General features: G+C 39.3%; 1 protein-coding gene across 6 annotated transcripts in view; it reads left to right on the top strand.

The window, feature by feature from the left end:
- Positions 1–26,069, top strand: part of usp2 (ubiquitin specific peptidase 2) — an 88,550-nt gene that overhangs the window by 56,357 nt on the left and 6,124 nt on the right. For 5 of the 6 annotated variants that reach the window (XM_062960779.1, XM_062960778.1, XM_062960780.1 and 2 more), the window contains 9 exons: positions 5,051–5,101; positions 10,229–10,352; positions 12,215–12,326; positions 14,754–14,867; positions 16,769–16,833; positions 20,756–20,859; positions 21,871–21,951; positions 22,717–22,795; positions 24,461–24,568. In XM_062960779.1, the coding sequence (XP_062816849.1) occupies positions 5,051–5,101; positions 10,229–10,352; positions 12,215–12,326; positions 14,754–14,867; positions 16,769–16,833; positions 20,756–20,859; positions 21,871–21,951; positions 22,717–22,795; positions 24,461–24,568 (838 nt within the window). The remainder of the gene's footprint in view (positions 1–5,050; positions 5,102–10,228; positions 10,353–12,214; positions 12,327–14,753; positions 14,868–16,768; positions 16,834–20,755; positions 20,860–21,870; positions 21,952–22,716; positions 22,796–24,460; positions 24,569–26,069) is intronic. The other variant, XM_062960783.1, reaches the window with a different exon arrangement.

The following is a 26,069-nucleotide window of genomic DNA, read 5'->3' as shown; positions in this document are numbered from 1 at the left end:
TTCAATCTGACAGGATAGTTGTTGGAGTGGTCAAGCATTTCTGTGTTCTCAAATAATATACTGTGTCCATGGGAACCAAGGGCAGCTAACAACTCTGAACAAAGGATGCCCCCAGGCAGGAAGAAGCCAGGAGATGAAGTTATTCAATGCTAATTGAGGTGATTAACTACAACATTCACACTGGCCTCCAACTGACAAAGAGTTCTTGTCTCACCCTGGACTTTCCACAGATATATATAAACCTTCCTTGCTTAGTTTCTCTGTATACCTCACAACCTCTGAGGATGCCTGCTATAGATGTGGGCGAAACGTCAAGAGAGAATACTTCTAGAACATGGCCATAGTAAAAAAGGTAAAGGTTTTCCCATGATGTTAAGTCCAGTCATGTCTGACTCTGGGGGTTGGTGCTCATCTCCAAGACGAAGAGCCGGTGTTGTCCGTAGACACCTCCAAGGTCATGTGACCATAGGCGTGACTGCATGGAGCGCCATTACCTTCCCGCCGGAGCGGTACCTATTGATCTACTCACATTGGCATGTTTTCGAACTGCTAGGTTGGCAGAAGCTGGAGCTAACAGCGGGCGCTCCCGCCGCTCCCAGGGTTTGAACCTGGGACCTTTCGGTCTCCAGCTCAGTGCTTTAACGCACTTCGCCACTGGGGCTCCTAGAACATGGCCATACATGCAAAATGTGAGTAGATCAATAGGTACCGCTTCGGCAGGAAGGTAACGGCGCTCCATGCAGTCACCCCTACGGTCACATGACCTTGGAGGTGTCTACGGACAACACCGGCTCTTCGTCTTAGAAATGGAGATGAACACCAACTCCCAGAGTCAGACAGGACTGGACTTAACGTCAGTGGAAACCTTTACATTTACCTTTACAGCACGGAAAACTTACAACAACCCTGCTTCTCCAAATTGCTTGGGACCAGCATTGTTTTGGATTTCAGCTTTTGTTTCATCCAGATTTGGAATGCCTGTGTTTACACATACACACATATGAGAAATGCTTGGCAATAAGGCCCGAATCTGTCATCATTGCCTTCATTCTGTTTCTGACTCATGGTGACCCTACAATGAACCGATCACGGGATTTTCTCGGCTCCCTCTGAGGCTGAGAGAGAGCGACTCACTAAAGGTCTCCCAATGGGCTTTCATGGCCAAGTGGGGATCCGAACCCTGGTTTCTTGTGTTGCTCTGTACATCACAAGAATTGGAGGAAGGGAGTGCAATGTTGTGCGCACAGCAACGCAGCGTGCAAGCAACATGCTGTGAAGCTGTGCCGTTCGAGCCAAGCTTTGTGCCATTTGGAGCCGGTCTATTTTGGGCTGTTGTCAGGGACAGGAGGGGAGTGCTGCTTTCCTCCTACATTCGCACGCGGAGTGCTGCTATTTTGGAGCTGCCGGCACAGCGGTCCCCTTCCTCTCCTCCTCCTCCTCCTCACTTTCTGGGATGCTGGCAATGAGGGCAAAATGTAGAACTTAGTTCCAGGTTTAACCCCCTGAGCCCCGAATGTAGATGAGCACCAAAGGAGCCAAACAGTATCATTGCTGTTGTGTGCCTACGGCAACCCTAAGGCGAAACGATTGCAAGGTTTTGTGGTGTGATCTGTTCAGAAGTCCCTTCCTCTGAGGCTGAGAGAGTGGCACTTATTCAAGGTCACCCAATGGGTTTCCATTTCAATCAGGGTTCGAACTTTGGTCTCTAGAGTCACAGTTCGGTGTGCAAAGCACTAAACCCAATGGCTATCAAATAATATCGGTGCCCAGATTCATTCAAGGAGACAGTATAGTAAAGGTAAAGGTTTCCCCTGACGTGTCCAACTCTGGGGGTTGGTGCTCATCTCCATTTCTAAGCCGAAGAGCCAGCGTTGTCCATAGACACCTCCAAGGTCATGTGGCCATAGGCATGACTGCATGGAGCGGTACCTATTGATCTACTCACATTGGCATGTTTTCGAACTGCTAGGTTGGCAGGAGCTGGGGCTAACAGCGGGTGCTCATTCTGCTCCCGGGATTTGAACTTGGGACCTTTTGGTCTGCAAGTTCAACAGCTCAGCGCTTTAACACACTGTGCCACCAGGGGTATATTTGAGTATAGTAAATGTAAAGGTTTTCCCCTGACGTTAAGTCCAGTTGTGACCGACTCTGGGGGTTGGTGCTCATTAAATATTTTAATTATAACATTTTAATATAATATTTATATATATATTATTTTATATATAAGTAAAGGTAAAGGTTTCCCCTGACGTTAAATCCAGTCGTGTCTGACTCTGGGGGTTGTTGCTCATCTCCATTTCTAAGCCGAAGAGCCGGCGTTGTCCGTAGACACCTCCAAGGTCATGTGGCCACTGGCATGACTGTATGGAGTGCTGTTACCTTCCTGCCGGAGCAGTACCTATTTATCTACTCACATTTGCATGTTTTTGAACTGCTACGTTGGCAGGAGCTGGAGCTAACAGCGGCCACTCACACCACTCCCGGGATTTGAACCTGGGACCTTTCGGTCTCCAGCTCAGTGCTTTAATGCACTTCGCCACCGGGGCTCCCAATATTTCCACTCAAATTGGGTGCATCCACACTGTAGAATTAATGCAGTTTGGCACCATTTGAACTGCCATGACCCAGGTCTATGGCATCATGGGGTTTCTAGTTTGGCAAGGCACCCAACTTTATAAAAGTACTTCTTCAAGGAGATTGACTATGGCCACAAACCGACCTCTGTCCCAGCTGGATGCGCTCCGAACATTTGCGGCCAGAGTCCGCGTGCCAGGTCCAATAAACGGCCAAAGTGCTGCCGGTGCCCGAAACGTGCCGCTTTTGGCATGGCACATGTAACGGAAACGGGACTTTACCCTCCTCTGAGCACACTGCGAGCGGATGCAAACGTCTGGCAACTCCCTTGCGCCGCATGTTCTTCCCAGGCCTTTGGCCAAGGGCCCAAAGCCTTGTCTCGGGTTCATTCTTAATTATTTGTTTCTTTAAGCCATTTTGGCAAGGCAAGCCCTTGTTTGTCCTTGAAAACGGCACCTGCATAAAAATAAACCCAACGCAAGGAGAGAGGAGGGGAGAAAGAACACGGACAGCATGGCATAGGAACAGCACGGCTCAGGTGCTATTCAATACCTGGTGAGAAAGAACATTTCGAAAACATCCATCGCCTGAATGCTTTTTAGAATAGATCCACACCATACAATTATAGCTGTTACTTATTTATCACTGTTACTTATTTCCATGATATAGCACTTTATGAAACCTGTCCCCGTTGGTTCGCTTTTAATTACTCTGATTTTATCTGCTTGGATTTTAATGTATTGTTCATTATATTATTTTGTTTATTGTTGAAATGTTTTAAGTTTTGTCAAATATTTCGTGTCGTTGTTCAGGCTTGTCCCTGTTGTGAGCCGCCCCGAGTGTCTTCAGGGAGATGGGGCGGGATATAAAAATAAAGTTTATTTATTATTATAGCAGTTTGATACTACAGTAGAGTCTCACTTATCCAACGTTCTAGATTATCCAATGCATTTTTGTAGTCAATGTTTTCAATATATCGTGATATTTTGGTGCTAAATTCGTAAATACAGTAGAGTCTCACTTATCCAACACTTACTTATCCAACTTTCTGGATTATCCAACACATTTTTGTAGTCAGTGTTTTCAATATACAGTAGAGTCTCACTTATCCAACATTCACTTATCCAACGTTCTGGATTATCCAACACATTTTTGTAGTCAATGTTTTCAATATACAGTAGAGTCTCACTTATCCAACACTCGCTTATCCAACGTTCTGGATTATCCAACACATTTTTGTAGTCAATGTTTTCAATATACAGTAGAGTCTCACTTATCCAACACTCGCTTATCCAACATTCTGGATTATCCAACACATTTTTGTAGTCAATGTTTTCAATACATCGTGATATTTTGGTGCTAAATTCATCAATACAGTAATTACTACGTAGCATTACTGCGTATTGAACTACTTTTTCTGTCAAATTTGTTGTATAACATCATGTTTTGGTGCTTAATTTGTATAACGATTACCTAATTTGATGTTTAATAGGCTTTTCCTTAATCTCTCCTTATTATCCAACATATTCGCTTATCCAACATTCTGCTGGCCCGTTTATGTTGGATAAGTGAGACTCTACTGTATATCGCTTATGGTGCTTTTAATCATTTTGTGCATGCAACAAAGCTGGTGCGCATTGAGCCTATAGAAAGCCAAGGCACCATTCTCTCAGCCACACCTGGAGACAAATAACATCAGATTTTGGAATGCTGAATAAGGAACATGCGTTTATTTTCTTCAGTTAAGCAATGCAGAAAAGAATACAGACTAATAAATAGGCAGGTCACGTCTCAGCAATCAATCACATTGTTTTAATTATGTGTCAAAGTTTGAGGTTTATAATGGGCCGGGCTGTGGCGCAGCTGGCTAGTAACCAGCTGCAATAAATCACTACTGACCGAGAGGTCATGAGTTAGAAGCCCGGGTCGGGTTAAGCCCCCGACCATTAAATAGCCCGGCTTGCTGTTGACCTATGCAGCCCCGAAAGACAGTTGCATCTGTCAATTAGGAAAATTTCGGTACGCTTTATGCGGGAGGCTAATTTAACTAATTTACAACATCATAAAACTGCCAGCAAAACACGAGGAAAGGAATGAGGAAGTACAGCCACTAGTGGACAGTGAAGCAACAGCTCCCCCTGTGGCCAGAATCGTGAAGCTGGAAAAAATGTTAAATGCCTCTGTGTCTGTCTATATATGTTGTTTGTCTGTTGGCATTGAATGTTTGCCATATAGGTGTTCATTGTAATCCGCCCTGAAGTCCCCTTTGGGGTGAGAAAGAAGGGCGGAATATAAATACTGTAAATAAATAAATAAATAAATTATAATGAAGAGATCTTGGAAGGTCACATATAAAAACATAATATAGAAGTCGTTGCCTTTTCTCCCACATTTGTGTTTCCTGGTCGCATTGGTCCCTCCCAATAGCTCTCCAAAATGATTGCATTATTTCACATTTCTTTTTCTTTCTCCGCAGAGCTCCAAAACGGTGCAGGGTTTGACCGGACTCCGCAACCTCGGCAACACCGTAAGTCCATCCCTTTGCTCTTCTTTGGACGTCTTGCACATGGATGGACTCAACCATCCACCCTGATGCTCAGGAGAAGCGTGGGAGTTGTGGTTTGGATGGAGGGGAGGAATGGGATCTTAACTGTTGGATGTTTCTCGGTAGCACCCTCTGAACTAGAGCTCCCACATTCCCACATTAACGCAGTATAAAATATTATCGGTGCAGCTCTTACTAAGGCGATCCCTCTTAGCTTGAGGACGATTGTCTTCCATCCTTAGTGTCTTGGGTGTGTGTTCTTAGGTGGCTGAAGAGACCTATTCTTGATCCGCATGTTCTCCCGCAGTGAGGACATCGGTTTCCAGACGGAAGGCGGTCCCGGTCGGGGTTGGCTTGACGCTCCTTCCTCTTGGCACGTCTCTCCCTTAAGCCCTCCGTTCATGCCTCTTCGAACTCCGCAGCACTGCTGGTCACAGCTGACCTCCAATTAGAGCGCTCAAGGGCCAGGGCTTCCCAGTTCTCAGTGTCTATGCCACATTTTCTGAGTCCATCTTTCAATCTCTTTTCCTGCCCACCAACATTACGTTTCCCGTTCTTGAGTTCGGAGTAGAGCAACTGCTTTGGGAGACGGTGATCTTTGGGCATTCGGACAACGTGGCCTTCAGTCCAGCGGAGTTGATGGCGTAGGAGCATTGCTTCAATGCTGGTGGTCTTGGCTTCTTCCAGCACGCTGACATTTGTCCGCCTGTCTTCCCAAGAGATTTGCAGGATTTTCCTGAGGCAATGCTGATGGAAACGCTCTAGGAGTTTGGTGTGATGTCTGTAGACCGTCCACGTTTCTCAGGCGTAGAGCAAGGTTGGGAGGGGAATGGCTTTGTAAACAAGCACCTTGGTCTCTCTACGAACACTCTCTGCTTCATACGGAAAAATGCTGCACTCGCAGAGCTCAAGCGGTGTTGTATTTCAGTGTCATCTGTAGACCGTCCACGTTTTGCAGGCGTAGAGCAGGGTTGGGAGGGGAATGGCTTTGTAAACAAGCACCTTGGTATCTCTACGGATGTCCTGATCCTCAAAACACTCTCTGCTTCATACGGAAAAATGCTGCACTCGCAGAGCTCAAGCGGTGTTGTATTTCAGTGTCATCTGTAGACCGTCCACGTTTTGCAGGCGTAGAGCAGGGTTGGGAGGAAAATGGCTTTGTAAACAACCACCTTGGTATCTCTACGGATGTCCTGATCCTCAAAACACTCTCTGCTTCATACGGAAAAATGCTGCACTTGCAGAGCTCAGGCGGTGCTGTATTTCAGTGTCATCTGTAGACCATCCACGTTTTGCAGGTGTAGAGCAGGGTTGGGAGGACAATGGCTTTGTAAACAAGCACCTTGGTCTCTCTACGGATGTCCCGGTCATCAAACACTCTCTGCTTCATTCAGAAAAATGCTGCACTCGCAGAGCTCAGGCGGTGTTGTATTTCAGTGTCGATGTTGACTTTTGTGGAGAGGTGGCTGCCAAGGTAGCGGAAATGGTCAACATTTTCTAATGTGCATCTCTACTGTAGCATGAATGCAGTTTGATACCACTTTCACTCGGTGCCATGGGATCGTAAGACTTGCAGTTTGTTGAGGCACCAGCAGGGAGGGATAAAAGACCTTGTCAAACTACAACTCCCAGGATTCCATAATATTGAACCATGAAAGTTAAAATAGTGTCATTCATTCGACAGTGTAGAGCAGATATAGTAGAGTCTCACTTATCCAAACTAAACAGGCCGGCAGAAGCTTGGATAAGCGAATATCTTGGATAAAAAGGAGGGATTAAGGAAAAGCCTATTCAACATCAAGTTAGGTTATGATTTTAAAATTAAGCACCAAAACATCATGTTTTACAACAAATTTGACAGAAAAAGCAGTTCAATATGCAGTAATGTTATGTTGTAATTACTGTATTTACGAATTTAGCACCAAAATATCACGATATATTGAAAACATTGACTACAAAAATGGCTTGGATAATCCAGAAACTTGGATAAGCGAGGCTTGGATAAGTGAGACTCTACTGTATGTGCAAACTTCGGTCCTCCAGGTGTTTTGGACTTTAACTCCCACAATTCCCAACAGCCTACTGGGAATTGAAGTCCAAAACACATGGAGGGCCGAAGTTTGCCCATGCCTGGTGTAGAAGCCCCATATGTAGCACTTATACAGACTTTGAGTCATTCACATGTTTTTAGCTTCCAACTCCCAGGTTCTTGGCAAAGTTTGGAAAAGTTTCTTCAGACTACAGTTTCCACCACCTATACGAAAGATTCTGGGCACTATAGTCCAAAAGTAATTCTTCCATTCTTTTTTTCCTTGGTGAGGTAGATGTCCCATAGAGTCCTTATCCCAATCTGCAATGCATTTTTGTTTCTTTGCTTTCTACTTGTCTCCATTTCACAGATGAGAAGACTGAGGCTATGATAAAGGAGTTCCACAGGGACCATTTAGTGAGAAGATGGCAAAGAATAGAAGCACAATATGGATTTCCCTAGTCATAGTCCAGGCTCTTAAACCACAGCACTGAATAAAAGTGATATACTATATCTCAGTAATATAATATGTTTATAATATAGATACAGTTGTAGGGATTCCAAGGTTATCCCACCAGTTTTCCCCTCTCAAATTGGGGATTCAGAGCTTTAGGGCAATGGAAACCAATGTGTGGATCACGTCCCCATCTGCGTCATAATAATAATAATAATAATAATAATAATAATAATAATAATAATAATAATAATAATAAGTTTATTTATATCCCGCCTCCATCTCCCCCGAAGGGGTCTCGGGGCAGCTTACAGCAAAATCAAAATACAAGCAATGATAAAATATGACACATCAAAGGACAACAACAGAAACCAATAATAAATATACACAATAGGCGAAAAAACACAACACAGAATTAAAACATCAAATTAAAAACAATGAGGTTGCAATAGTGGATAAGCAAAGTGCACATTATGAGTAACAAATTCGTAAATAGATAAAGTGCAATAGAATCATTTAAAGTCACATTAGGTAGTGAGGAGTCCTGAATAATATAAAGCATCTGCCCAGCACTAAGCCAAGACAAGCAAATTCATATTATTTGCTGTTTGTATTATTGCAAAAGACTCCTTAGCCCATGAGGTATGCTTTTAGGCACGCACCGGACGTTTCCACACAACTTTCCTCAGCAGTTTGCAACTCGGTTCCTCTTTTTGGATGACACTGCTGGGAAACCCCTTACCTGCATTTTTTTAAAAATTCCGTAGAAGGAAGAAGCTCTGACGATAGTTGTGCAAATGTCTCCGGAAACTGTGTCATTGGCCTTCCAAAGAGAAAGCACTGCTCTTCCCAATAGGGATGCATCTATAATAATACAACAACAACAACAACAACAATAATAATAATAATAATAACAACAACAACAACAACAACAACTGCAAAAGGCCACCCTACTGGGATCTGCACGCATCATCCGAAAATACATCACACAGTCCTAGACACTTGGGAAGTATTCGACTTGTGATAATTTGATACGAAATCCAGCATATCTATCTTGTTTGCTGTGTCATAATAAAATAATAATAACTGCAAAAGGCCACTCTACTGGGATCTGCACGCATCATCCAAAAATACATCACACAGTCCTAGACACTTGGGAAGTGTTCGACTTGTGATTTTTTGATACGAAATCCAGCATATCTATTTTGTTTGCTGTGTCATAATAAAGTAATAATAACTGCAAAAGGCCACCCTACTGGGATCTGCATGCATCATCCGAAAATACATCACACAGTCCTAAACATTTGGGAAGTGTGACTTGTGATTCTGTGATACGAAATCCAGCATATCTATCTTGTTTGCTGTGTCATACAATAAAATAATAATAACAATAATAATAATAATAATAATAATAATAATAGATCCATGCAAACACATGCATATATAATATGCATATTACTACTACTACTACTATTATTATTATTATGTTGTTGTGTCAATAATAATAATAATAATAATAATAATAATAATAATAATAATAATAATAATAATACATCACACAGTCCTAGACACTTGGGAAGTATTCGACTTGTGATTTTGTGATACGAAATCCAGCATATCTATCTCGTTTGCTGTGTCATAAAATAATAATAATAATAATAATAATAATAATAATAATAATAATAATAATAATAGATTGATGCAAACACATGCATATATAATATGCATATTATTATTATTATTATTATGTCGTTGTGTCAATAATAATAATAATAATAATAATAATAATAATAATAATAATAAAGACTCTGGCAGAAACCAGTACAGGTGGTCCCGGTGGTGATGGGCACACTGGGTGCTGTGCCAAAAGATCTCAGCCGGCATTTGGAAACAATAGACATTGACAAAATCACCATCTGCCAACTGCAAAAGGCCACCCTACTGGGATCTGCACACATCATCAGAAAATACATCACACAGTCCTAGACACTTGGGAAGTGTTCGACTTGTGGTTTTGCGAAACGAAATCCAGCATATCTATCTTGTTTGCTGTGTCATAATATAATAATAATAATAATAATAATAATAATAATAATAATAATACATCACATAGTCCTAGACACTTGGGAAGTGTTCGACTTGTGGTTTTGCGAAACGAAATCCAGCATATCTATCTTGTTTGCTGTGCCATACAACGTTGTTGTGTTGATAATAATAATAATAATAGCTTTACTTTTATATCCCGCCACCATCTCGCCGATGGGACTCGGAGTGGCTTACATAGTAAGGCCCAAGACATTTCCAACACTATGGGGACAATAATAATAATAATAATAATAATAATAATAATAATCTTTATTTGTATTCCGCCCTATCTCCCTAAGGGGAGTTTTCCTGGCACAGTTGATTCAGAAGAGGCTTGTCATTGCTGTCTTTTGAGGCTGAGAGAGTGTCCCTTGCTCAAGATCATCCCATGGGTTTCAAGGTCATTCGGTGAATTCAAACCCAACGTCGTAGACTAACTCTCAAACCACTATATTAAGCTGATTGTTCAAGGCAGATATACGTCAACCTTGGTGCCCAAAGGCCTTTTCTTGACCCCAATTCCTTGTCTCCAAACCCGCAGTGTTTCATGAACTCCATCCTGCAGTGTCTGAGCAACACCAAAGAACTTCGGGATTATTGTCTGCAGAACCAGTACGTCCGCGACCTCAACAACAACAGCCGGATGCAGATGAACCTCATGGCAGGTAAGAGGTTGTGCGATTGAAGGTGCATCTGCACTGTAGAATTAATGCGGTTTGATACCACTTGGAGAAATACTTTGGATTCATGGAAGTTGTAGCTTGGGGAGATACTAGCCCTCTTTGGTTGAGAAGTACAGTAGAGTCTCACTTATCCAACATCCACTTATCCAACATTCTGGATTATCCAACACAGTTGACCTTTTAGTAGTCAATGTTTCTGTAGTCAGTGTTGTGATATTTTGGTGCTAAATTCATAAATATAGTAATTACTACATAGCATTACTGCGTATTGAACTACGTTTTCTGTCAAATTACAGTATATGTATTTACCTGTACAGTTGGAATATATAAATTGATACTACAATCATAATATATGTGACTACAGTAGAGTCTCACTTATCCAACATAAACAGGCCGGCAGAATGTTGGATAAGCAAATATGTTGGATAATAAGGAGAGATTAAGAAAGAGCCTATTAAACATCAAAATAGGTTATGATTTTACAAATTAAGCACCAAAACATCATGTTATACAACAAATTCGACAGGAAAAGTAGTTCAATACGCAGTAATGCTATGTAGTAATTACTGTATTTACGAATTTAGCACCAAAATATCACGATGTATTGAAAACATTGACTACAAAAATGCGTTGGATAATCCGAGTGTTGGATAAGTGAGACTCTACTGTATATCACTATAGAAGTATATAACTACAGTAGAGTCTCACTTATCCAACACCCGCTTATCCAATGTTCTGGATTGTCCAACGCATTTTTGTAGTCAATGTTTTCAATACATCGTGATATTTTGGTGCTAAATTTGTAAATACAGTAATTTCTACATAGCATTACTGTGTATTGAACTATGTTTTCTGCCAAATTTGTTGTATAACATGATGTTTTGGTGCTTCATTTGTAAAATCATAGCCTAATTTGATGTTTAATAGGCTTTTCCTTAATCCCTCCTTATTATCCAACATATTTGCTTATCCAACATTCTGCTGGCCCATTTATGTTGGATAAGTGAGACTCAACTGTACTTGTATTATTTTCCTGTATTTATTATTATTATTACATGTATTATTTTACACTATTATTATTAAAAGGATACATAAGCACATTTACATTGAAGAAGATGAGAATAATGATTTAATCAGAGTTGGACAATCTTATCTTAAATTAGAGCTTGATGTAAATATTCATAACGTTCTGCCGGCCCGTTTATGTTGGATAAGTGAGACTCAACTGTACTTGTATTATTTTCCTGTATTTATTATTATTATTATTATTATTATTATTATTATTATTATTATTATTATTATTATTACATGTATTATTTTACTCTATTATTATTAAAAGGATACATAAGCACATTTACATTGAAGAAGATGAGAATAATGATTTAATTAGAGTTGGACAGTCTTATCTTAAATTAGAGCTTGATGTAAAAATTCAAAACATTCTGCCGGCCCGTTTATGTTGGATAAGTGAGACTCTACTGTATAAAGACATGTCGTCAAAGGCTTTTATGGCTGGAATCACTAGGTTGCTGTGAGTTTTCTGGGCTGTATGGCTATGTTCCAGAAGCATTCTCTCCTGACATTTCACCCAGGGTGGGAGAAAGAACTCTTCTATGTTTGAGGTAGGTATGAATGTTGCTATTAGCCACCCTTGATTAGCATTAAATGGCCTTGCAGCTTTCTTGGGAGGTGAAACAATCAGGGCCAGCTAACACCTTCCATCAAATGATTCCCCCAGGAAGGAAGTAGCCAGGCTTTGAAGCTGTATGCCAAACGTATTCCAAGCCCTTCTTGTCTTGCAAAACTAATCTTTTGGGCTTTTCTCCCTTCCTTTTCCCAACCAGAGTTCGCCAAACTCATCCAAGCCTTGTGGACATCGTCTCCCAACGAATCTGTGAGTCCGTCCGAATTCAAGACACAGATTCAAAGATACGCACCACGCTTTGTGGGTTACAAGTAAGAGAGGCTCCTGGCTCTTCTTTTTTCTCTTTTCCATTGGCATTAATGAATTAATTTCCCTGGAAATAATTGGTTACTGTATATACTCAAGTATAAGCCTAGTTTTTCAGCCCTTTTTTTAGGACTAAAAAAGCCCTCCTCGGCTTATACTCGGGTGAGGGTCCTGGTTGGCTTATATTTAGGTCAGCTTATACTCCAGAATATATGGTACATTTATTATTTTTCTCTATTATTATTGGTATTATTACATGTATTATGTTTATCTATTATTATTGGTATTATTACATGTATTATTGTTGCTACTATTACATTTATTTTACTCTATTTTTATTATTATTAATAGATTTATTATTTCACTCTGATCTTATTATTATTATATTTATTATTTTAATCTACATGTATTATTTTCCTGTATTTATTATTATTATTATTAAATGTACTGTACAGTCTCACTTATCCAAAGTAAACGGGCTGACAGAACGTTGGATAAGCGAATATCTTGGATAATAAGGAGGGATTAAGGAAAAGTCTATTAAACATCAAATTTTACAAATTAAGCACCAAAACTTCATGTTATACAACAAATTTGACAGAAAAAAAGTTCAATACTGTATTGAACTGTATTTATGAATTTAGCACCAAAATATCATGATATATTGAAAATATTGACTACAAAAATGGCTTGGATAATCCAGAACATTGGATAAGCGAGTGTTGTATAACTGAGACTCTACTGTATTATTTTCCTCTAGTATTATTAAAAGGATACATAAGCACATTTACATTGAAGAAAATGAGAATCATGATTTAATCAGAGTTAGACAGTCTTATCTTAAATTAGAGCTTGATGTAAATATCCAAAAACATTTAACCTACCGATGCATCAATTAATGTAATTTTATTGGTATCTGTTTTTATTTCTGAAATTGACCACGCTCGGCTTATTCTGGAGTCAATATTTCCCCAGTTTTTTGGTTGTAAAATTAGGTGCCTCGGCTTATATTCGGGTCGGCTTATACTCGAGTATATATGGTAATTTTATTGCTATTTTGGCTTATACTGGAGTCAATGTTTTCCTAGTTTTTGTGTGTTAAAATTAGATGCCTTGGCTTATATTCGGGTCAGCTTATACTCAAGCATATATGGTAATTTTATTGCTATCTCGGCTTATACTGGAGTCAATGTTTTCCTAGTTTTTGTGTGGTAAAATTAGGTGCATCGGCTTATATTCGAGTCGGCTTATACTCGAGCATATATGGTAATTTATTGCTATCTCAGCTTATACTGGAGTCAATGTTTTCCTAGTTTTTGTGTGTTAAAATTAGGTGCCTTGGCTTATATTCGGGTCGGCTTATACTCGAGTATATACGGTACATACTATGAGCCCTTGGTATCCATTGGCATGGAGCCCCCAGTGGTGCAATGCCTTGTGCCAGCAGGACTGCTGACTTGAAGGTTTGGTTGCTGACCTGAAGGTTGCAGGTTCAAATCCAACCTTTGGAGAGCTCCCTCTGTCAGCTCCAGCTCCCCATATGGGAGGCTTATATTCGGGTCGGCTTATACTCGAGCATGCACGGTACATAGAAGCCGGAGCATTGCATCAGTGCAATGGTTTGTGCATTACTTTAGCATTAGGTCTAGTTCTATATCATACATGTCTCTTCCAACCCTCTTTATTATTATTATTATTATTATTATTATTGTTGTTGTTGTTATTATTAACATTGAGGCGGAGAGGCCATCTGTCAGGGATGCTTTGCTTGTGCTTTCAGTGCACAGAGGCAGAAGGGGGTTGGACTAAATGGCCCAAGGGTTCTCTTCCAACCCTCTTCTTTGTTGTTGTTGTTGTTGTTGTTATTATTATTAGTATACATATATACAATATAATTTACAATGATATATATTATTATAATATATTGTATATGCATATAATATTAATATTATTTTGTAATACAATATAATACTAATAATACAATATAATAATATTAATTATATATTATATATTAAATGTAATATTACGAATAATATTACAATATATTTATATATATAGTAATCTATACTATACTATAGTAATCTATTGCCAGTATTGTGTTATGCTAATAATATAATGTATGTAAATTTAATTTGTAAGCTGCTCTGAGTCCCCTTCGGGGTGAGAAGTGCGGGATATAAATGTATTAAATAAATAAATAGTATTAATTATTATTGCTCGGTGGCCAACTATAGTCTGGCCCTCCAACGGTCCGAAGGATCATGAACTGGCCCCCTGTTTAAAAAGTTTGGGGACCCCTGATGTAGCTGGATTCAGTGGGATCAGCTGCATTAATGTTGGGAGGTTCTGGTCCTCAAGGTTCAAACCCAACGCTCCATTGGTCTCACCTGTCTCTCGGTTGATTGACACCTGCTTTCCCCTCCTCTTTGCAGCCAGCAAGATGCCCAGGAATTCCTGCGTTTCCTTCTGGACGGGCTCCACAGCGAGGTGAACCGCATCTTGGTGCGCCCCAAAGGCGGTAGTAGCGACAGCCTGGACCATCTCCCGTAAGTCCCAAAACTATAGGAAAAAGTCGAGGGATGAGAAAAGGAGGAAAGCTGTGAGTTTTTCAGGCTGTATGGCTTTGAAGCAATCGTGAATGTTGCCATTAGTGAGCTTGAATAACATTCTACAGACACCGAACAATCAAGTTGTGACGGCTCTAAGCTGCGTGAGCACTGGAAACCAACACGGAGGCCAATAAACAATCTAATATCTTTATTAAGGCAATAAAAGAATCAAACAAAAATAAGCAGACTATATAGTCCAGCAATAGTCCTTTTAGGAAAGGTCAAATATAGTCCAGTAATATAAAGTTTAATGTCCAGTATTAGAGTTCAAGTTTTTAAATCCAATAACCGAAACACACTCAAACTTCCAAGCAGTTTGAGTGGGGAATAAAGCAAGGTCTTTCACAAGAGTTCCAGGTTCAATGTCCAAGGCAGGGAAAACAAGGCAAGGCAAGGAAGCAAGGCAAGTTGGTCGTGGTGGAACTGAACCGCAGTCCAGTCTTGACAGAGAGATGAGACGCAACGCCCGGTCTACTCAAGAGTACTGCGCTGCAGGAACTAGAGTCGATGTTAACTTTCCAACTGACACGTTGACACCGCAATGGCTAGCCTGTGCTCAGAACTTTTATGGGACTTCAAATCTTCCCCAAACCAGGTGCCTGATCACACGTTTTCCCAAGGGAAATGGACTGAAGACAACAACTTTGCCAGATGTAACACTCCCTGAAAACTCCCAAGGAAATCGGTTTAATTAGTGTCCTCTCTCTCCGCTAATCTTGCGCTTCATCTCCGAGTCCCCTTCTCAGAGCGGTGTGTTTTGAGAAACAATTTCCTATCAAAAGGAACACTTTCCGGGGAACCAGGCTCTGTTTCAAGGGCTTTTGTAATTAGCTTTGGACCCAAACTGTCAACAGGGAACATCTGGAAGGGAACTGAGTTGGAAAAAAACCCATATCCTCTTCAGTCTGATCTATAATGGCTGCGGGGTTATGACTTGAGGGTCTCTGAGACATCACACAAGTGCCAATTAACACCCCCCAAACAGAGGATGCCTCCAGGCAACAAAGCCCAGGCTACCTTTATGCAGATACCCTCACTGATTGACTTTGCTCCCACCTTGGACATCCCACAGGTAGGTAGGTAGGTAGGTAGATAGATAGACAGACAGACAGACAGACAGACAGACAGGCACACTTGCTTCACTGCCAACAGAACCAGCCACAGATACAGGTGAAAAGTAAGTAAGTAAGTAAGTAAGTAAGTGACTTTATTCTTCTACCCCGCCACCATCTCCCGACAGGGACTCGGGGCGGCTAACAAAACAAATACAACAGTTAAAACACATTACATTAAATAAAACCACAATAAAATCGACACTATAAAACAATACATTACAATGATCATAAAACTCATTTAAAAGCATAAAATGAGTAAAGACATAGTAAAATGGAATGAGGAGAGAATGCCACTGGAGCATAGCCATACAGCCTGAAAAAACTCACAGCAACCCAGTGATTCTGGCCATGAAAGCCTTTGGCAACCCAAGGGGAGGGAAGGCCATAAATAAGTAGGATTTATATAAGTAGGACTCATGAAACATAGGATCCAGAAAGAGACCAAAACCATCATCCAAATCATAAAGTTGGAATGACAACACTCAATGCCGGACCAAACACATCTCCAAAGGCTTCTCTAAGATGAAGAAGAGCTAATGATGGTTCTCTTTGGTTCTGGTCCATCAACTAATTACAAATCCTAGAAAAGTTTGCCTACAAAGTTGCACGGCCAAATGATTGTTCCAGTCCAATGCTCCAATGTCCATCAGTCACAAAGACTTCTATCCATGCCCACCGAAGAACTGCAGTCCTTTGACCTTCTCATCTTCTTCTCTCTTGCAGTGATGAAGAGAAGGGAAGGCAGATGTGGATGAGATACCTGGCGAGAGAAGACAGCCGAATTGGAGGTAAGTGCTTGGCAAGTTTCAGGGAATTTAAGGTATAGCCATGAAGACCCAAAAGTTCTCCCCAGTTCTTGATGCCAGACCTCCAAACTTGGAAGGGTGTGGTTGGTTTTTATTGCAACCCCAAACAAGCCTTAGGCCTCTTCTACACTGCCATATAATCCAGGTTATCGAAGCAGATAATCCAAATGACTTTATTTACTCGAGTATAAGCCTAGTTTTTCAGCCCTTTTTTAGGGCTGAAAAAGCTCCCCTCAGCTTATACTCGAGTGAGGGTCCTGGCCAGCTTCTGTTCAGGTCAGCTTATACTTGAGTACATAGGTACAGTAGAGTCTCACTTATCCAAGCTAAACGGGCCGGCAGAAGCTTGGATAAGCAAATATCTTGGATAATAAGGAGAGATTAAGGAAAAGCCTATTAAACATCAAATTAGGTTATGATTTTACAAATTAAGCACCAAAACATCATGTTATGCAACAAATTTGACAGAAAAAGTAGTTCAATACGCAGTAATGTGATGTTGTAATTACAGTATTTATGAATTTAGCACCAAAATATCACGATATATTGAAAACATTGACTACAAAAATGGCTTGGATAATCAAGAACCTTGGATAAACGAGGCTTGGACAAGTGAGACTCTACTGTATTCAGAGTTGGACAGTCTTATCTTATTAAAGTCTTATTATTATCTTAAATTACAGTTTTATATAAATATTCAAAAACATTTAACCTACTGATGCCTCAAATAACGCAATTTTATTAATATCTATTTTATTTTTGAAATTGACTCGTAACTGCTGCCTTTCCCACCCTCGACTTATACTCGAGTCAATACGTTTTCCCAGTTTTTGTGGTAAAATTAGGCGATTAGGCTTATATTCGGGTCGGCTTATACTCGAGTATATACGGTATCTGCTTTGAACGGTGTTATATGAGTCTACACTGCCATATAATCCAGTTCAAAGGGGTTTTCGTACGCATGGACATCGGGCATTTCAGGAGTTTCCTTCTGGATGGGCTCCAAAATAAGTAACTTTCCCAAGCTTTTGAGAAGTTCAGTGTGAGAATGTCAGTATGGGTTTCCATCCAAATTTCAGTGGAGGCATCTGAGATACTCAACCATTTTTGGGACATGGCAAGCAGCAGAAAAGAAAAAGACAAATGACTCCAGGCTGCAATATAATATAAAAGAAATCAATTACAGTAGAGTCTCACTTATCCAAGCTAAACAGGCTGGCAGAAGCTTGGATAAGCGAATATCTTGGATAATAAGGAGGGATTAAGGAAAAGCCTATTAAACATCAAATTAGGTTATGATTTTACAAATTAAGCACCAAAACATCATGTTATTATACAACAAATTTGACAGAAAAAGTAGTTCAATACGCAGTAATGTTATGTTGTAATTACAGTATTTATGAATTTAGCACCAATATATCACAATATATTGAAAACTGACTACAAAAATGGCTTGGATAATCCAGAGGCTTGGATAAGTGAGACTCTACTGTATCTCACTCAATAGTTTCAGTATATATCCTGGCCAATGTGTCAACCACGCGGATCAAATATCAGTTGACCGGCTGACGTTTTACCCAGTGTGGTCACACATTCCCCGAAGCCACGGGTTCCGGTCACCCTTCAAGAAGTGACCCTTGGCCAGCTAGAAAAACTACCTCGAAAGACATTCTTGGAGAAGGTCGTGGAGCCACTTGGCTCTCCTTGCGTTTCACTTCCTTTCGGGAAGTTGTGCAACGTTCCGGCCGACTCTCGTGTGCCAAAGAGAACGTTTCGGCGAAGCATAAAAATGGTTCTAATGTTAAAAATTAACTCTTTTGCCGCACTGGCAAGGAGGCAATGAACGCCGTGCTCAATTTAGACCCAACTCGGCATGTTTCAAGTACAATTTTGCACAGCGAGGGCTTCAGCCGCTTGCAAAGAATGGAGATGAAGTGTCAGTTTTGCCTGAATCAGTGGCACGGCTGGAGAAAGTGTTGTTGTGGACCTTCTCTGGTGACCCTCAGGGCTAAATATGTTCAGATGAGGCTTGCCGTTGCTCTCCTCCGAGGCCGAGAGAGTGTGACTTTCCTCGGTCATACCAAGCTGGACAAGGATTTCAGATCTCCAATGTCATAATCCAGTGCTCAATCCATCACACCACACATATTCAATAAATACCGTATATACTCAAGTATAAGCCGACCCAAATATAAGTCGAGAAACCTAACCTTGCCACAAAAAACTGGGAAAACATTGATTCCAGTATAAGCCGAGAGTGGTAAATTTCAGAAATAAAAATAGATACCAATATGAAACCTGTCCCCGCTGGTTCGCTTTTAATTACCGTATATACTCGAGTATAAGCCGACCTGAATATAAGCCGAGGCACCTAATTTTACCACAAAAAAACTGGGAAAACATTGACTCCAGTATAAGCCGAGAGTGGTAAATTTCAGAAATAAAAATAGATACCAATATGAAACCTGTCCCCGCTGGTTCGCTTTTAATTACCGTATATACTCGAGTATAAGCCAACCCGAATATCAGCCGAGGCACCTAATTTTACCACAAAAAAACTGGGAAAACATTGACTCCAGTATAAGCCGAGAGTGGTAAATTTCAGAAATAAAAATAGATACCAATATGAAACCTGTCCCCACTGGTTCGCTTTTAATTACCGTATATACTCGAATATAAGCCGACCTGAATATAAGCCGAGGCACCTAATTTTACCACAAAAAAAACTGGGAAAACATTGACTCCAGTATAAGTTGAGGGTGGTAAATTTCAGAAATAAAAATAGATACCAATATGAAACCTGTCCCTGCTGGTTCGCTTTTAATTACCGTATATACTCGAATATAAGCCGACCTGAATATAAGCCATTTTACCACAAAAAAACTGGGAAAACATTGACTCCAGTATAAGCTGAGGGTGGTAAATTTCAGGAATAAAAATAGATACCAATATGAAACCTGTCCCCGCTGGTTCGCTTTTAATTACCGTATATACTCGAGTATAAGCCAACCTGAATATAAGCCGAGGCACCTAATTTTATCACAAAAAAACTGGGAAAACATTGACTCCAGTATAAGCCGAGAGTGGTAGATTTCAGAAATAAAAATAGATACCAATATGAAACCTGTCCCCACTGGTTCGCTTTTAATTACCGTATATACTCGAGTATAAGCCAACCCGAATATAAGCCGAGGCACCTAATTTTACCACAAAAAAACTGGGAAAACATTGACTCCAGTATAAGCCGAGAGTGATAGATTTCAGAAATAAAAATAGATACCAATAAAATGACATTAATTGAGGCATCAGTAGGTTAAATGTTTTTGAATATTTGCATAAAACTATAATTTAAGGAAAGACTGTCCAACTCTGATTAAATCGTTATTCTCATCTTCTTCAATGTAAATGTGCTTATGTATCCTTTTAATAACAATAGAGTAAAATAATTAATGTAATAATAAATGGGGTCAAATAATAAATGCAATAACAATAAGATCAGAGTGAAATAATAAATGTATTAGTAATAACAAAGATAAAATAAATGGAATGGTACCCATGATACCAGAGTCAAACAATGAATGTAATAATAATAATAATAATAATTAATAGAGCAAAATAATTAATGTAATAATACCAATAATAATAGAGAAAAAAAATAAATGTACAATATATACTCGAGTATAAGCTGACCCGAATCTAAGCCAACCAGGAACCTCACCCAAGTATAAGCCGAGGGGTGTGTGCTTTTTCAGCGTTAAAAAAGGGCTGAAAAACCCGGCTTATATTAGAGTATATATGGTAGATCTATACATTGGAAAATGATTGAAATAATGCATGCACAAGAATGGAATCAGGAACGATATCCATCCATGCTTCATGTTCCCAATTGTGTGCCTTTTAACAGATCTTTTTGTGGGCCAGCTGAAGAGTTCCCTGACCTGCAGCGTCTGCGGACATTGTTCGACGGCCTTCGATCCCTTCTGGGACCTGTCGCTACCCATTGCCAAGGTAAACAAACGCACATACCCTCTGTTCAGCTACACTGCAGAATTAATGCAGTTTGATGCCACTTTAACTGCCATGGCTCCATGCTATGAAATCCTGGGCAATGTAGTTTGGCGAGGCAACAGCATTCTTGGGCAGAAAAGGCTAAAGGCCTTGTAAAACGACAACTCCCATGTTTCTTTTTTTTTTTAATAATTTTTATTGATGCTTTCAACATATAAATAAAATCACACCAATATTAGGTAAGGTGGGGGGGGGGTGAAGGGAGGATCCGACAAAGTGAGGGGAAGTAAAGAAAGAAAGAATATCTGTACATATATATAAAAAAAAAAAAGAAAAGAGAGAAAAGAAGGAAAAAAAAAACCTCGATCCAAAAACCAATAGAGATATACAAAGACAGATGTACAGACTTTTGCTTAAAATTGACTTCCATCTTTGCACAGTGTCCTATACAACAATAAATCACAAAATTTTGTTCCTTCAACCATTTCCATCTAGTGTCCTTATTATGTATGTTTCCATTTATATACATGTTCTATTCCTTTGTGAGACCTTTATTCCTTTCTAGATAATTACCTTATGTTCTATTTCTTTCAAATATTTTATTACCAATTCCCAGTTTGTCTGTTTTTTTTGGTCTCCCTTGATTGTTTTGTAGCAAATAGGTTAACTTATCCATATTCATCACATCCCAGATCTTTGTTAACCAACAACTTACATCCGGTATTTCTTTATCTTTCCAGGCTTTGGCAAAGTTCATTCTCGCTGCAGTAGTGAGATAATTAAAAAGGATCTCCTTGTTCCTATCTTTTCCTATATTTAACATCCCCAAGAGGAAGTGTTTTGGGTTCAGATCAATTCTAATCTGCAACATCTTTTGAATTCTTTGGTGCACTTCTTTCCAGTAGGACATTGCCTTTTTACATGTCCACAACTCCCATGTTTCCATAACATTGAGTTCTTAACATTCTGGCACTGGGGCTTTGCTAACCACAATTTCTCTTTTTTTCCTAGAAGAGCTATGGGGAGGTCAACTTGGCCGACTGCTTGCGGCTCTTCACCAAGGAAGACATCCTGGATGGAGATGAGAAACCCGTAAGAGACTTTCCCAAAAATGAAAACTCCAGGGGGAAAGGGAAATAACAAAATGCAATGGCAGTCCATGAATTTCCCAAGTTGGGATGTTATGAATTTCCAGACTTGGAAGGAGCTATCCAAGGTTCTGATCCAACTTTGGAGAGATTCCTTCAAACTCTGGAGCCAAACCCAGGGCGGATTCATTGTGGATCGATTTATAGCATTGCCCCAATATCCACTAAACATGTATCCATATATCCACATCTTTAAAAATGTATAATTTTTTTGGTATTTTCTAAATCTTCCAGTGCAATTCTGTGTCATTCTTGGACCTGGAATACTTCAATAGATTGCACTGTTATCCATAGCTTTTATCCAACATGCTGGCCACATGACCTTGGAGGTGTCTACAGACAACACCGGCTCTTTGTCTTAGAAATGCAGATGAGCACCAACCCCCAGAGTCGGACACGACTGGACTTAATGTCAGGCGAAAAACTTTACCTTTACTACATACATACATACATACATTGCAAGGTCCAAAGGTTTAGAAAACAACAACCGAAAGAGCCAGGGGTTAATTTCTGTATTTTTGCCGGGAAGTGGTTTTGGATTGCTTAATTTCAAGCAACGCAAATGGAGATGACATTTATTTCGGAAGAGGATTTGCAACTCCTGGAGGCCATCTGTATTTTTTGCTTGCCAGGAAAAGAAGGATATAGAGGGACATAGGATAGCATTTATCCTGTTCTGGCTTTAATGCTCCTTTGTTTCTCTTTCCAGACCTGCTGCCACTGCAAAGCCAGGACGAAATGCACAAAGAAGTTCAGCATCCAGAGGTTCCCAAAGATCCTGGTGTTGCGTATCCTTATGAAGCCCATAATGGCAAAGAAATCATAAAGGGGGGAAGAAGGAACCCGGCAATAGCTCCCGGTCACCATGGTTATATTTATGAGTGCCATTTATCAGTGCCGGCTGTTGAGGCGCACGAGTAGGAGGCTGCCATGGCTTTCATGCCTTCCTGCTTGTGGTGCCAAATTAGCTAGACCTTTGGGTAGATCCAGCTGGGTTTTTATTCACAGTATCCATGTGGCTAGCTTTTCTGCAACACGTAATTTGGATTAAGATAATATATTGGGAAATACCATATATACTTGAGTATAAGCCGACCCGAATATAAAGCCGAGGCAGCTAATTTTACCACAAAAAAATTGGGAAAACATTGACTCCAGTATAAGCCGAAGGTGGTAAATTTCAGAAATAAAAACAGATACCAATAAAAATTACATTAATTGAGGCGTCAGTAGGTTAAATATTTTTGAATATTTACGTAAAGCTCAAATTTAAGATAAGACTCTCCAACTCTGATCAAATTGTTATTCTCATCGTCTTCAATGTAAATGTAAATATGTAATAATAATAACAACAATAATAATAAATACAGGAAAATAATACATGTAATAATAAATAGAGTAAAATAATACATGTAATAATAATAATAATAATAATAATAATAATAATAATAATAATAATAATAAATAATAATACAGGAAAATACTATGTGTAATAATAAATAGAGTAAAATAATAAATGTAATAATAATATCAGTGTAAATGTGCTTATGTATCCTTTTAATAATAATAGAGTAAAATAATATATGTAATAATAATAATAATAAATACAGGAAAATAATACATGTAATAATAATATCAATGTAAATGTGCGTATGTATCCTTTTAATAATAATAGAGTAAAATAATATATGTAATAATAATAATAATAATAATAATAATAGGAAAATAATACATGTAATAATAAATAGAGTAAAATAATAAATGTAATAATAATATCAATGTAAATGTGCGTATGTATCCTTTTAATAATAATAGAGTAAAATAATATATATAATAATAATAATAATAAATACAGGAAAATAATACATGTAATAATAAACAGAGTAAAATAATAAATGTAATAATAATATCAATGTAAATGTGCTTATGTATCCTTTTAATAATAATAGAGTAAAATAATATATGTAATAATAATAATAAATACAGGAAAATAATACATGTAATAATAAACAGAGTAAAATAATAAATGTAATAATAATATCAATGTAAATGTGCTTATGTATCCTTTTAATAATAAATAGAGTAAAATAATAAATGTAATAATAATAATAATAATAAATACAGGAAAATAACAAATGTAATAATAATAATAAGATCAGAGTGAAATAATAAATGTATTAATAATAATAATAATAGAGTAAAATAAATGTAATAGTAGCAACAATAATAGAGAGAAATAATAAATGTACCATATATTCTCAAGTATAAGGTGACCCAAATATAAGTGAACCAGGACCCTCACCCGAGTATAAGCCGAGGGGGGCTTTTTCAGTCTTAAAAAAGGGGCTAAAAAACTAGGCTTATACTCGAGTATATGCAGTATGTGGGACACAGACCTCTCTTGTGCCGGATATACTTGTAGGCCTTTGTCTTCCTTAACGTTTTTCCTCCAGACCTGAAACGCTTCTCCGAAGCCAGGATACGATCCAGCAAACTCACCACCTTTGTCAACTTCCCTCTCAAGGATCTGGACTTGCGGGAGTTTGCTTCCCAAAGCTGCAGTGAGTATCTCTTGTTGGAAGCAGAAGGATGAAGAAAGACCGAGTGTCATAGGATGCCCGATAGCTGAGACACCTCTGATTCTTTGCGACACGTGTATAATTATCTATATATATAAAAATGTAATGTGTGTTTTTTCCCCATGGAATAAACAACAAAAACCACCGAACCAAATCACACCAAATTTGGCCACAAAAGACATAGTCATCCAATCTGTGTATTTCAATTTAAAAAAACCTAGAAAAATAAAATCCAAATTACAGAGGACAAACAAGAACCGTTTTCCCCCGGCTGCCAGTCAGAAGGGTAGTCCTCGCCGCCTTTAGGCCCCATCCCCTTTGTGTCATAGCAACTCCCTCAGCCACAGTGGTGCCCAGGGGGACAGGCAGGGTTCATTCTGAACAACACTCTGAAATCAGGGGAATTCCAGACATGAGACAATCATGGCCAGCTAACACTTCCCAAGGAGCCCCCGGTGGCGTAGTGGATTAAAGCCTTGTGACTTGAAGGTTGGGTTGCTGATCTGAAAGCTGCCAGGTTCAAATCCCACCCGGGGAGAGCATGGATGAGCTCCCTCTTTCAGCTCCAGCTCCATGCAGGGACATGAGAGAAGCCTCCCACAAGGATGGTAAAACATCAAAACATCCCGGCAATGTCCCCTGGGCAACGTCCTTGCAGACGGCCAATTTTCTCACACCAGAAGCGACTTGCAGTTTCTCAAGTCGCTCCTGACATGAAGAAAAAAAAAACACTTCCCAACAAAAGATTCCCCCAGGGAGGAAGCAGCCAGGCTTTGCAGCTGAAAGGCCATTACATGCTATTCATTCTGGCTAATTGCAGCATTCATTCTTGCAAAAAGGAACAACCAGAAATATTGTGTATTCACAAGCTTTAGGAAATAACCTATACAAGGATTTTATACTGTATGGTTTTAAATGTATTATTTGTATTTTGTTAAATTATTCAATTGTTTTAATTGCTTATGTTTTATCTTTTTGTATTGTATATTGGCATTGAATTTCTTTCCCTTCAGCTTCTCCTTCCTCCTTTCCTCAGGCTGTAAATTGTAATTTTTATGATTTATAATAGTCTTTTAGAGTTTATTGAAAAACCGCAAAACAGCGAATCCGCAAAAAGTGAACCACGAAGTAGTGAGGGAGCACTGTACTTTATTTCCCATGCCACCACACTTTGCCACAGCAACGCGTGGCCAGGCACAGCTAGTAAATATATAAAATGATTTAATGTCCCATGTCAGAGCATCTTATGGAAAAGTCAGAGGGATATAGGAACTGTTATTGGTCAGCCAAGAATGGGAATAGAATCACAACATTTGGAGGAAAGCAGCATGTCCAAGCATTGGCCGGAGAGTTCAGAAAGCTGTAAAAATATTTAAAGACTAGCAAGGTTTGGTGGTAGACCTCATTGACTTGAGTCTAAGGCGCTAGAAAATCTAATGCACAATTTGATCATCAAAACCCTGACTTTGACTTTGTTCACTAG

Source organism: Anolis carolinensis, unplaced genomic scaffold (assembly GCF_035594765.1).
Source record: "Anolis carolinensis isolate JA03-04 unplaced genomic scaffold, rAnoCar3.1.pri scaffold_8, whole genome shotgun sequence".
NCBI lineage: Eukaryota > Metazoa > Chordata > Lepidosauria > Squamata > Dactyloidae > Anolis > Anolis carolinensis.
This window is presented reverse-complemented; position numbering and strand designations above follow the sequence as displayed.